This window comes from Sus scrofa, chromosome 5 (genome assembly GCF_054392235.1).
Source record: "Sus scrofa isolate SSC_HxYL_T2T_F1_AM1 chromosome 5, Sscrofa_HxYL_maternal_Yorkshire_Landrace_v2.0, whole genome shotgun sequence".
Classification (NCBI taxonomy): Eukaryota; Metazoa; Chordata; class Mammalia; order Artiodactyla; family Suidae; genus Sus; species Sus scrofa.
The window spans coordinates 94106089-94119819 of record NC_139387.1 but is presented as its reverse complement, the minus strand read 5'-3'; the positions used below and the strand labels follow the sequence as shown (position 1 = coordinate 94119819).

The 13731-nt window shown below is 41.1% G+C and overlaps 1 protein-coding gene across 14 annotated transcripts in view; it reads left to right on the top strand.

Annotated features, from left to right (window-relative positions):
• Positions 1-13731, top strand: part of CFAP54 (cilia and flagella associated protein 54) — a 312009-nt gene that overhangs the window by 259029 nt on the left and 39249 nt on the right. For all 14 annotated transcript variants that reach the window (XR_014804323.1, XR_014804322.1, XR_014804320.1 and 11 more), the window contains 2 exons: positions 8085-8191; positions 11694-11835. Coding sequence is in view for 9 of the 14 variants with exons in the window: in XM_084957512.1 (XP_084813638.1) it covers positions 8085-8191; positions 11694-11835 (249 nt within the window). In the remaining 5 variants the exon portion in view is untranslated. The remainder of the gene's footprint in view (positions 1-8084; positions 8192-11693; positions 11836-13731) is intronic.

Sequence of the window (13731 nt, the reverse complement as noted above, 5' to 3'; positions counted from 1 at the left end):
GAGACTGACCTAAGAAAATATTTGTAAGGTTGTTGTCAGAGAATGTTTTGCCTATGTTCTCTTCTAGGATGGTGTCTTATGTTTAAGTCTTTAAGCCATTTTGAGTTTATTTTTGTGTATGGTGTGAGGGTATGGTCTAGTTTTCATTGACTTACATGCAGCTGTCCAGTTTTCCCAGCACCACTTGCTAAAAAACAACTTTTTCTCATTTTATAATCTTGCCTCCTTTGTCAAAGATTAATTGACCATAGGTGTCTGGGTTTATTTCTGCGTTCTCTATTCTGTTCCATTGGTCTGTATGTCTGTTTTGGTACTAGTACCACACTGTCTTGATGACTGTGACTTTGTAATATTGCCTGAAGTCTGGGAGAGTTACGCCTCCTGCTTGGTTCTTGTTCCTCAGAATTGCTCTGGCAATTCTGGGTCTTTTATGGTTCCATATAAATTTTTGGATTGTTTGTTCTAGTTCTGTGAAAAATGTCCTGGGTAATTTGATAGGAATTGCATTGAATCTGTAGATTGCTTTGGGTCGTGTGGCCATTTTTCTGATATTAATTTTTCCAACCCAGGAGTATGGAATATCTTTCCATTTGTTTGAATCCTCTTTAATTTCCTTGATTAATGTTTTATAGTTCTCAGCATATATCTTTCACCTCTTTAGTCAGGTTTATTCCTGGATATTTAATTGTTTAATCTCCATGTTGTCAGTTTTTTCTTATTTCTTTTCCTATGGTTGATTTCTAGTTTCATGCCATTTTGGTCAGAGAAGATACTTGAAATAATTTCTATACTCTTAAGTTTGTTGACATTAGTTTTGTGCCCCGGTATGTAAATCCTTGAGAATGTTCCATGTCCACTTGAAAAAAAAAGTATATTTTGATTTTTTTGGATGTAATGTTCTGAAAATGTTAATTAAGCCTAACTTTTCTATTGTGTCATTTAGGATCTCTGTTGCCTTACTGATTTTGTCTAGAGGATCTGTCCATTGATGTGAGCGGGGTGGTGAAGTCTCCGACTATTAATGTATTCCCATTAATTTCTTTATTTAGGTATATTCTTTTTGAAATAGTGTTTTTTCAAGAAGTGGAATTGTTGGATCATATGGTGGTTCTATTTATATTTTTCTTGGGGGGGGTCATTTTTGGCCACCCCACAGCATATGGAGCTCTAGGGCCAGGGATCAGATTAGAACCACAGTCTCAACCTAAATCTCAGCTGTGGCAACACAAGATCTCTAACCCATTGTGCTAGGTTGGAGATCGGACCTGCATCCCAGTGGCTCCCAAGATGCCACCACAGCGGGAGCTCCTATTCATACATTTTGAGGAACCTCCATACTGTTTTCTATAGCAGCTGCACCAATTTACATTTCTACCAGCAGTGTATAGGGTTCCTTTTTCTCCCCATCCTCATCAACACTTGTTATTTGTTGTCTTTTTTATAATAGCCATTCTGTCAGGTGTGAGGTGATATCTCATTATGGTTTTAGTTTGCCTTTCCCTAATAATTATTGATATTGAGCATTTTTTATGTGCCTATTGGTCATCTGCCTGTCTTCTTTGGAAAAATATCTACTCAGGTTCTCTGTCTGTCAGGCTGTTTGTTGCTTTTTTTTTTTTTTTTTTTTTTTTTGAGGTTGAGCTGTATGAGTTCTTTGTATATTTTGGATACTAAAGCCTTATCAGATATATCAAACTTGCGCATATCTTCTCGCATTCAATATGCTGTGTTTAATTTGTTGATAGTTTCCTTCATTGTGAAAAGTTTTTCTAGTTTGATATAATCTCAGTTGTTTATATTTCCTTTTTGAAATCTCTTGCCTCAGGAGATGGATCCAAAAAAATATTACTAAGACCAATGTAAAAGAGCATATTGCCTGTGTTTCTTTCTAGGGGTTTTATGGTTTCAGGACTTACATTTAAGTCTTTAGTCCACTTTGAGTTTATTTTTGTTATGAGGGGAGAGAGTTGTCCAGTTTGGTTCTTTTGCATGTGGCTGTCCAGGTTTCCCAACACCATTTATTGAAGAGGTTGTCTTTTCCTCATTGTATATTCTTGCCTCCTTTGTTGTAGATTAATTGACCGCATTTCTGGGCTGTTTTGTTCCATTGATCTGTGTATCTGTTTTTGTGCCAGTACCATACTCTTTCTGTTGCTATAGCTTTGTAGTAGAATTTTAAATTAGGGAGCATAATACTTCCAGCTTTGTTCTTCTTTCTTGGGATTATTTTGGCTGTTTGAAGTCTCTTCTGGTTCTGTAAAGATTTGAGAGTTATTTGTACTAGTTCTGTGAAAAACACCATTGGCATTTTGATGGGGATTGCATTGAGTCTGTAGATTTTCTTGGGTGGTATGGTCATTTTAACAATTCTTTTAGTCCATGAATATCTTCCCATTTGTTTGTGTTGATAAATTTCATCAATATCTTATAGTTTTCTGAGTGCAGGTCTTTAACCTCCTTGGTTAGGTTTATTCCTAGATGTTTTATTCTTTTTGATATAATTGTAAATGGGATTGTTTTCTTAATTTTTTAGTGTATAGAAGTGCAATATATACCAGTATATTAATTTTATATCCTGCAACTTCATGGAATTTCCTTATTGGTTCTAGTAGTTTGTGTGTGTGTGTGTGTGTGGCATCTTTAGGATTTCTATATATAGTTATCATGTATCTGCAAGCAAGGGCAGTTTTACCTCTTCTTCTCCAATTTAGATACCTCCCAACTATTTTTCTTATCCGATTGATGTGCCTAAGACTTCAAATACTGTGTTGGATAAAAATAATTATATTGGGCATCCTTGACTTGTCTTGCTCTTAGAGGAAGAGCTTTTAGCTTTTCACTATTGAATGTGATTTTAGTCCTAAATTTATCATATATTGCCTTTATTATGTTGAGGTATGTTCTCTCTATACCCACTTTGTTGAGGTTTTTTCATCATAAATGGATGTTGAATTTATCAAAAGCTCTTTCTGCATCTATTGAGATAATAAATGATATTTATTCTTCAATTTGTTGATGTGGTGCATCACATTGATTGATTTGCAGATACTGAACCATCCTTAAATCCCTGAGATAAATCCCACTTGATCATGATGTACATAGGAGATGGTTTAAAATATAGTATTGCTCAGTGTTTGTCAAAACCTTATCACTTCTTTTCCATTGGGGGAAAAAAAAATCTTTTCCGAAGTGAGTTAGGAAGCATTGGAAATGTTTGGCCTCCTAAGGAATCCATTCCTGAGTAAGCAAGGTGATGATATAACTTATCCCTGAGGAGTAAGGACAAGTTGGGAATAGAACTAAGCACCATTCCCAACTAAGAACTAAGTGGATTTGATGAGGACAGGCTGGGGATCTGTTGGGAAGCTGGTTGGGATTAGCAGCAGGTCTAAGAGAATCTGGAAAATGAGGTACCCAGGTAGGGTAAGGAGCCAGGAATGATCATGGGGCTAAAAATGACAACAATACAGGTTTAACTACTGCTCCAAGCACTATACCCTGGCTCACTGAATCCTCACACCGATCCAGGGCATGGGGCTTACCAAATCTCCATTGTACAAAGGAGAAGCAGAGGCACAATGTTTTAATAATTTTCCCAAGATCACACACTCAAGGAATGGTGGAGGCAAACCCAGGCACCCTGGCTCCAGAGCTCAAGCCACAACAGCAGACAAGTGAGCTCAGTTGTACTGTTTAATCACTGCCCTACTTTGTTCCTTCTGATTTCAGACTTTTATACTTTGAATCCAGTTGTCTGTGCCAGGTTCAGTTAGGAAAGGCTTTAAATTGTACTCAAAAACAGTCACAAGTATCAGCTCGAGGAGGAAGAAAGTCATGTTCATTATCAGGGCTTCGATGTAAAGCATGTTTTCCATTTCAAGTTTTCCACTAGCGTGCTTTGAGGAGCTTCATGAGCTCTTAACAAATGCAATGAAAATTTCAGAAATATAAAGATATTAATTACCCTGTACCAGGGACTGCAAGCACTACTAAAGTAAAGTACAAGATATCACTCCTGTCCTCAGGGATTTTACATGCTAGCCCAGCCAAGGTTAACAAACACAGACCAAGAGCGAACACCACGCAGCACTGTGCGATCTTGGACTAACCTCTCTGGGACTCATTTCTTTTTCTTTTCAGACATGTTCTGTCAAATTTTCCAAAGTTTGAAAAATCAAATTTTGGAAGATTTCTAGTGAATAAAGAACAGTTCTCCGTATAACTGTCCTTATCTCTGAATCTCCCTCCTCAGATGCATCCTTTACAGTCTTTCAGTCTTTTTTGTTTGGTTATCTGCCCCCCCCCCCATTTATCTAAATTACATGCTCATGTGATGATTTCTCTACGTGATGAACTTCACACACTGCTGTGGAAGAGAAGGCGAATGTCACCTTCTGCCCACCCACCCCCACTCTTCTCCTCTGCCCATTCTCCTAAGTGAATTCCATCATAATTCTTAAACCATAGTGTTTACATTGTGACTGTGTGAATATTACAGCAGAGCCAAATGAGGTATCCTTTCTTTTCTTTCTTCCTTCCTGAAGAAAAAGAAAAAAAAAAAAAGCCTCATTTTTGTTTAGCTTAGTGTTCTCTGTATTTTAGAATCTCTCATTCTTTCTAAGGTTTCAAAGAACTATACTGTCCTTCTCCCTGTGGACCAACTCATCAGCTTATCTCTTAGTTCCTTTTTCCCTTTCCTTCTTCAGAGACATGCTCCAAACTGGACCAATTGTTTTCATGGTTCAAAAATCATCTTAAGGAGTTCCCGTCATGGCTCAGTGGTTAACAAATCTGACCAGGAACCATGAGGTTTGATCCCTGGCCTTGCTCAGTGGGTTGAGTACCCGGCGTTGCCGTGCCCTGTGGTGTAGGTCGCAGATGCGGCTCGGATCCCGTGTTGCTGTGGCTGTGGTGTAGGCTGCTGGCTACAGCTCTGGTTTGACCCCTAGCCTGGGAACCTCCATATGCTGCGGGTGCGGCCCTGGAAAAAAAAAAGACCAAAAAAAAAAAAAAGAAATCATCTTAAGAACCCATTCTCCATCCTCCTAATAATTCCTTCCTCCCTGTCTCTGACTTGGATGCCCTGGGTCCCACATTTCTCTCTGTCTTGACTTGCCCTCTCCTGTTGAATGAGCACCTCTTTCAGCTTCCCAAGAAAGGGTATGCAGGAGGTTCTGTGAACCAGACTCCAGAGAGTGCATCATGGAGGGCTTTAGTCAAGGATAAGGCACAGCAAGATAGCACAAATGACCATTAGAGATTACCAGGAGCAGCTTCCTGGGTCCTCTCTCAGTTGCACAGGACACACGTCAAGAACCTGTGGTTCATGTCATATATGGATCATAAACTACCAAAATATGGTGAGATATCTTGATTTTAAGAAAGTTGCTATTATTTCTGAGGAGGCATCTTTTGTGCCTCTCTGATCATGTAGTCAAGCCCAGGAAGTTTGGGGTTGGTAGCTGCAAACTGTTACATTTAGAATGAATAGCAATGAGTTCCTTCTGTACAGCACAGGGAACTATATCCAGTCTTTTGGGCTAGACCATGATGAAAGATAGTATGAGAAGAAGAATGTGTATATATGTATGACTGGGTCACTATGCTGTAAACTGGCACAACACTGTAAATCAGCTATACTTTAAAAAAGATTAATATGAGATTTAGGGATAAACGTATTTATAATAAAACGCTAACACTATTAAAAAAAAAAAAAAAGACAAAACTCAATGGGACCAGACTCAATGATAGAAGTGAAGATAACAATAGATTCCATATGTAAATCATCAACATGTACATTTTCTACAAAAAAAAAAAAAAAATGCAGACAGGCTGGCAGAGGCTGCCCCTTGGTGTGTTTCAGACCCTAAACAAGGCTACATTAATCACGAGTCAGTGCAGTCTATCCAAGTTTGGCCAAGGAACAATCCCATAACTTCTGTCCCCTGAGATGATTAACAAGGTTGGAATGGACTGAGATGAACCCTGCACTCACATAGGAGGTAAAAAGACCTCGGATGTCTGACAAAAGGTCATCATTTTGATGCTTGAGTCATTGTTGTCTAGGCATAAAAATCCTAGGTTGGAAATTATTTTCCCTCAAAATGTGGGAGAAATTGTTTCATTATCTCTGGCAATCCTGCATTGCTGATGAGAATTCTCTTCCCATTCTGATTCCTGGTCCTTTGTGATTTTTTTCCTCCAGAAGCCATGGGGCTCCTCCCTCTTTCCCCTGTGTTTTGAAATTCCATGATGGACCCTGGTGTGGGTCTTTCATCCATTGGGCTGGGTTTCTAGGGTGCCCTTTTCAATTTGTAAAGTGTATTCTTCTGTTCACGGAGATGTTTTTCTTTGATAATTTCCTCCCTCTGATTATCTCTGTACTTTCTGGAATTTCTGTTATTCAGATATTGAGCCTATTAGTTTGAATGTTTACTTTTCTCATCTTTTCTCCCCATTTGTGTTTTTAAATTTCGCTTTACTTTATATTTCAGATCTTTTATCAGTTATTTCGTTGTCACAATCATATTTTTTAATTTTTAAGAGGTGTCTTATTCTCTGCTCCACTTTAATAGCACTGTGTTCTTGTTTCATAGTTGCAATATTGGCCTTCTTCTCTCAGAGGATTTTATGGTTTCATTGAAGTTCTCTTCTGTTCTCTATCTTATATCTGATTCTCTGAACTCCTTTCTTATGTTAGTTTTGGTCTCTACCTTTCATTTTATGTCTAGTGACCCCTGGCTCCCCATTCATGTTTGAGGCACTGAGGCACATACCGAGTCAGACTTACTGACTTGCGGCCTCATTGCAGGGTTCCTGCAGGAGCCAGCAGTTTCACTGGAGGATGCTGAAATGTCAGTTCTGTAGGTCTTTTCTCTTCATCTGGTAAATTTCCCCAAAGAGGACTCTTTTAGATTCCTGCTTGGTTTTTTGCATTCTGGGCAGGGGCTGGAGTGGGGTAGAGGGATGGCTCTTCCTCCAGATACAGACCTTCACTTAATTCCAGTGTTCTCAGTTCAGCACGTCGCCCCTGCACCTAGTGTCACTCCTGAGCATAGAGCTTCCTTGATTGAACTTCAGCAGAGAGAAAAATGGAAAAGTTCAGTCAGCAGAAAAGAGGCAGGGAAGGAGGGTGGAGTCTCCTGGCTGCATGGGCTCAGAGAAGGGCAGGAGAGGGGTTGTCCCCAAGCCTTTTGAGGACCTCAGTCCTGCCTGTTGTCGGCAACCCCTCTAGAGGCAGTTAGGACACAGCTTCTCTTCACTGCTGAGTTGGCTACACCCAGGTGCTTTCAAAATGTTGCGAGCATCTCTCCTTTGCTTCATTTCCACTCTTGTTTCTTTGTAGATTTGTGCCTTAAAAAAAAATTCTCATTACTCTTATTTTGTTTGATTTGTGAGGAGGCAAGAGAAGTGCATGTTCTTATTAGCTGGTCAGCTTTGACCTCAGCTTTCATACACCTAAACTGAAGGCCTTAGAGCAGACCGCCTCCAAGGTTCTATCTCAAATTCTGTGCATCCCAGAATCACGGGAGTGTACATAGGGGCTGTAGAGTGTGGGACTGACTGTAAGAAGTGTCAGGAGCCAGCATCAAGGAGTTACTAAAGCATGAGTCATCAGAGAAGTTTCATCTGAGGGACTGGAAAGTTGTATGTGGGCTGAATACACAGAGAGAAGAGGAAGAGAGCAGCCTAAGTGAACGCACCAAAGCAGCCACGACCACTGATGGGAAAGGGGTATGTTGAGAAGAAACAAGAAACAACGTTGAATATTCACCAGGTGCATATGAGAACCTGTTGTAGGGGCTCCCAAAGGCTTAAATTTAAACTCAACTGCCACAACCAATGTCATTTATCAAAAATAGTATCATCTTGGCACCAATGAGCACTTATTTTCATCTCGTAACCTTTGCATAATCCTTTTCATATCATTTCTCTTTAAAGTGAATTGGGGAAAAAAGAGCTGTCATTTTTATCTTTCAAAGAAAAACCTTTTAAAGTTTAATGATATTATTTTGAGAAGTGATGCTGCATTTTTTGAGGTAATTTGGATGTCACACTTTATATGCCTTCTAATTTTCTTATAGGTGTTATTGTTGTATGCGTATAATATGAAGCCCCTGAATGTTTCAGATGTTGCATCTACTGCTTACAGCAGCGTATACACTGGCTCTTTCTGGGTTCCACTGAACAGGCAAGTAAAGATGGGTTATCCACAACTCTAGCCCTCATTGCGGATTTTTAAATTTACTATTATTATTATTATTATTATTATTGCTTTTTAGGGCCATACCTGTGGAATATGGAGGTTCCCAGGCTAGGGGTCGAATTGAAGCTACAGCTGCCGGCCTACACCCCAGCCACAGCAACATCAGCTCCAAGCCGCGTCTGCAACCTACCCCACAGCTCATGGCAATGTTGGATCCTTAACCCACTGAGCAAGGCCAGGGATCAAACCCGCAACCTCGTGGTTCCTAGTTGGATGCATTTCCGCTGCACCACAATGAGAACTCCATAGATATTTTCCTAAGAATAGGCACTATTGGTAATATACAAGGTAAATCATGGGAGAAATTTTGGAAGACTTTTTTTTTTTTTTTTTTTTTAAAGCTTCCTTCTCCTTAGAAGAGTATGATATTGCAGTGGTTCAGGGCATGAACTCTGAATCCTGCCTGCTTTGGTTCATATGCTGGTTGTGTCCCTTCCTATTTGAGCAACCTTAACCTGGTTCCTTAACCTCTCTGTGCCTCAGTAAAATGGGAAGAAGAATAATAATGATGATGATAGTAGCGGGTGTTGTTGGAGGAACAGTTCCTGATAGTTCATAAAGATTATAGGGAGTACAAAGATGTGGTCTGTACCCTATTCTGCCTGTAGTTTGGAGTGTGTTTTAAAAAAATTTCAGGAGTTCCCGTTGTGGCACAGTGGTTAACGAATCCGACTAGGAACCACGAGGTTGCGGGTTCGGTCCCTGCCCTTGCTCAGTGGGTTAACGATCCGGCGTTGCCGTGAGCTGTGGGGTAGGTTGCAGACGCGGCTCGGGTCCCACGTTGCTGTGGCTCTGGTGTAGGCTGGCGGCTACAGCTACGATTAGACCCCTAGCCTGGGAACCTCCATATGCCGCGGGAGCGGCCCAAGAAATAGCAAAAAGACAAAAAATAAATAAAAAAATAAAAAATAACTTCATGTGGTTCTGTATGAAGTTGCAAAATTAAACCCAAATATCCACCCCTTCCCTGGCTGCTCAGTGCTGTTTCACATTTTGCTCCCCAAGTCCAAAGCCTCTGAGTCAGCAGCACTGTTTTCCTCGCTCTGCCAAACAGGGGGTGGAGGCTGGAACTTTGTTTCTGCCTGGTTTCTCTCTCCGATTTCACCTTAGCAAAGTCCTTGCATGGTTTTCAGTTTTCTTTTTTGTTGAGTTAGTTTGGTTTGGTTTAGTTTTTAATGGCTGCCCCCGATGCATATAGAAGTTCCCAGGCCAGGGACTGAATCCAAGCCACAGCTGCGGCAACCCCAGATCGTTGAACCCACTGTGCCAGGTGGGGGATCACACCCACGCCTCTGCAGAGACCGCAGCCGCTGCAGCCAGATTCTTAACCCACTGCGCCACAGTGGGGACTCCTAGTTAATTCAGTTTTGATTCCACTGTTTGTTGCCCTGGTGACCTCGGCCTCCATTCTCTCAGTCCCTTGCTCAGCCTGCCTTGTGGGGTTATCGTTTGGATCAAGCCAGACGGTGTGTGCATACACTTTATGTGCATGTACCATGGGCACATATACTTTGAAAGGCCAGGAGCACTGGGCAAATAGCAAGTCTCATCCCTGCCTCCTGTGTCCGTCGGGGTCAGCTCTCTGCCTGGCTGGCTGCCTGCTCAGCACTCAGGGAACAAGGACGCAGGGCTTCTCCATCCTTCCCTGAAGACTCTTGTTCCTGCTCCCTGATTTCCATTTGCAAGGACTCCTTGGCCTCACCATGAAAGAGAATAAAACAAGAGATGTTTCAAGAGCTGCCATACTTTCAATTATTCAGTTAATTTTCTTTTCCTTTTCCTTTTTTTTTTTTTTTTTTTTTCAGTGAAATGGCAGGAAGTCAGACACAGAACTAAACCAGCCCTGTTGAGCCATAAAGTTAGTCAATTCTGCCCCTTCTTTGTATACCCAGAAACAGGGCCGGATCTTTTTTTTTTTTTTTTTTTTCAGAACCACATGATGAAAATGATTGTAATTCCCACAGAGCATGATGTAATCAACGTGACAGGATTCTTTTGTTTATTCCAAAAAGTTCTTGATTTGGGTGTGGTCAGGATCAGGCACAGGATGATTGTAGTTCGGGACTTGCCCCTGTCCCTGAGGCTGTTGCAGCCGCAGGTGCCTGGCGAACTCTCGTCTGAGAGTCAAGCCTCAGTGACGCAGTGAAAATAGGCTGTTTCTTCCCCCCAGGCTGGAGTTCCTCGTGTTCTTATGTGGGTCAAGATTAGATCAGTCTTTGGGGAATTGCTCTTATCCCTCATCCTTTAGAAGCAAAGAGGAGGCTGTGGAAAATTGGAGAATCGGCCTTCCCACATTCATTGCTGGTGTCAGTTTGCTTTTATGCATCATCTACTTCTTTTTCATAAAAATTTCCTTCCTGGAGTTCCCTGGTGGCCTAGCAGTTAGGATCCGGCGTGGTCACTGCTGTGGCACAGGTTTCATCCTTGGCTTGGGACCTTCTGCCTTGGCTTGGGACCTTCTGCCTTGGCTTGGGACCTTCTGCATGCCACAGGCGAGGCCAGAAAAAAAAAATCCTTCCATCCCCGGGTAGAGAACTGAGCATCCCCACACACAGGCACGTGTGCACCTGCGCTCTGTACCTGGTTGTTGAGTCACTGGGGGCCTGCCTGCAGATGGCCCTTTGCCTCCTTTAACCATTTCGAGGCTTTTCTAGCTTCTGACGCCATCCATTAGTTCACCTCTGCCTTCGGCACATCCACAGTTTGCTGTATTGTGGCTCCAGAAGCTTTCTGTCCTCAGCTCATTGTCACTTTGTCCTCTCCCCTCCTCCTTGGTTTTTGCTTTTCCTTCTTTCTTGATCCTTCTCTCTACCCCCTCTCCCCACACAGTACATGTCCCTGCGTGGGCTCCTGGACCGGTCTCTTAGAGCCACTGCTGACTTGCCCTAATTCTCAGTTTCAGGCCAGCAGCCAGAGAATGGCATTAAATTTATGTCGAAGTAGATCTTTTGTCATTTGCCTGGTGTTTCTTTGCCCATGTAGATATTTCTTTTCTTTCTTTTTCCAGCCGTGCCCATGGCATGTGGAAGTTCCTGGGCCAAGAATTGAACCCTTGGCACAGCAGGAACCAGAGCCACTGCAGTGACAATGCTGGATCCTTAACCTGCTCAGAAACCAAGGAACTCTGATATTTATTTTATTTTTATCTTAAGCAATATTTTGAGTGTATACATTTTTTCATTGTTCTTTTGCCAGTTTGTAAGTATAAATCTGTTTGAACATCTGACTAGATCTTAAAACATCATGCAGGTAAGAATTGTGTCTCTTTGCTCATGTTTCTTGAATGAACAAATGAATGATATTTGGGTATGCCAAAAATCTAAGTGTTAAATAACTAAGGACATACTTCAGACGTATTATTGATTCTGGGAACAAATGAATGCTTTTTTTAACTTCTCAAATAAAATGCATATATATTTATTTTTAGAGTTATTTCAATTCATGAGAAACTATCTAACCTTACGCAAATTGCTGAAATATCATTGCCAACACCTCCTAAAGTTGCTTCAAATGAAAATGTATCCGAAGTACAAGAAACAGAAGAGAAACCAGTTGATAAAGAAATAGAAGTAAGTTGCTCAATAATGGAAAATTCTATTGCCATTGCAGGATGGATGTTTTTATACATAATTATTTGAATTATTTTTTACTTCATGAGAGCAGAACTATATAACTAACTTTGATCCCTGTGGTTCTTCTGCCCTGTATCCTTCTCACCAGATATGACCCAACTTTTGGTCACCTCAGTACTATTTTCTTTGAAGTCATTCTGAGTATACCAATTATAAGAATCTGGTGGTGAATGAAAATAAAGCCAGTCTAAAGAAATCATTCAGATATAACCATGAACTCTAAGAAACAATGCTTTGTGACTTTGTGTTGTTACTTGTAATTTTTTACCTTAAGTGTAGTATTTGAACATGTTTATCACCTAAGTAATATGTGAAGAAAAGTTAGAAAATACAGATAAGCATACATCTTTCAGACTTTTCTATGCATCTGTATTTTTTTAACCAGAAAAAAAAACAACCCATCATCCTTGTAGTGTGTTATTAATCTGATTACAGTGTTGAATGGTTTCATGATGACTGAGGCTCACGTTTTGGAAAAGAGGCTTATTTCCCTTCTATTTCTCTTGAGTTCTAAACCCATTAAGAAATTGGAACCAAGAAACGGATAAATGGAGTTCTCAAAGCATCAGCATCATTACTGATGATTAGCAAACATGGCTTTGGATCAATGGCCAAACGAGTTTATTAATATTTCACTCCTGCCGTAGGCAGATTTGCACACCTAATCACGCAGTACTCTTGCCCACTTTGTGTAACCATAGAATTCCCCCATTCCTTCTGCCCCGACTCCTTCAGGCTTACTGCGTGGGGAGTAAGAGAATAATCCTCCTGCAGGCAGGGTGCTTCTAAAAATGGAAGCAAAGATTGCAGCAGTGGGGCTGAACTTAGCATGCCCTGTTGCTTTTCCCAAACTCACCAATCAGAGAAGTCACTCCGCTCTCTTGGCTGTGTCTGAAAGAAGCTGGACGTGTCCCTCCTCCTTCTGGAGTGGAGTGGAATTTCCTTACCTTCTATGAAGATGAGAGGAACAGGCAATATCTCTTCTCCCTCAATCACTTGCTCTTAAATTTCCATTTACACATTATTCCACTTTCTTGAGATAAATGTTCTGTGGTTACAATGACCATTCCAAAAAAAAAATCAAATAGATGTATAAGGCTTAAAATGAAAAGGGACAGTCTCCTCCCCAACCTGTCCTCACTCTGCAGTTCTGAGAGCAGACTGTTTCAAACCCTTTCAATTATTTCTTTTGTTATTCCAAATCTCTAAATAATATGCAGGATCAGTCATGACAAGCAAGGTAACCAGCACCCCTCAAATCCAAGGCTGTCCCCTGGACCCCTGCTCCATGTCTCTTCACACCAGTCTCCGGGCTGGTGGCACATCCATCCTATGCAGCATCTCCAGTCACTGGGCAGGAGGATAGAAAGGAGGCGACGCACACACTGGCTCTTCAAGTTCCCACCCTATCATTTCCACTAACATTTCATCGGCCAAGTAGGTCACAAGCCATGCAAACAATTTTGCTACTGGCTTAGAGAGAAGGAAACCAGAGATCTTGATGAATAGTGCTGATGATAGCCCCAGGTGATTGTTTGTTTGTTTTTCTGGAAGTATCAGTTCTATATAGTGTCTATTGATTTTACTGTGGTATACAAGGATTTGGCTGGCTCCTACTCCTCAACTTCTCCTTTCTGAATACTGTTACATCACACAATTAACCGAAGTCACTCTCCAGTGTCTACATTATTATAATCCTGTAATGGTGTTCACAGCCAAGTAGTGTACTGTGGTTATTTTCCTTTCCTGTATAAGGTTTGAGTTTTTTCTTTGTTTACCTCTTTTTTTGGCCATGCAGAAGTTCCCAGGCCAGGGATTGAACCTTTGCCACAG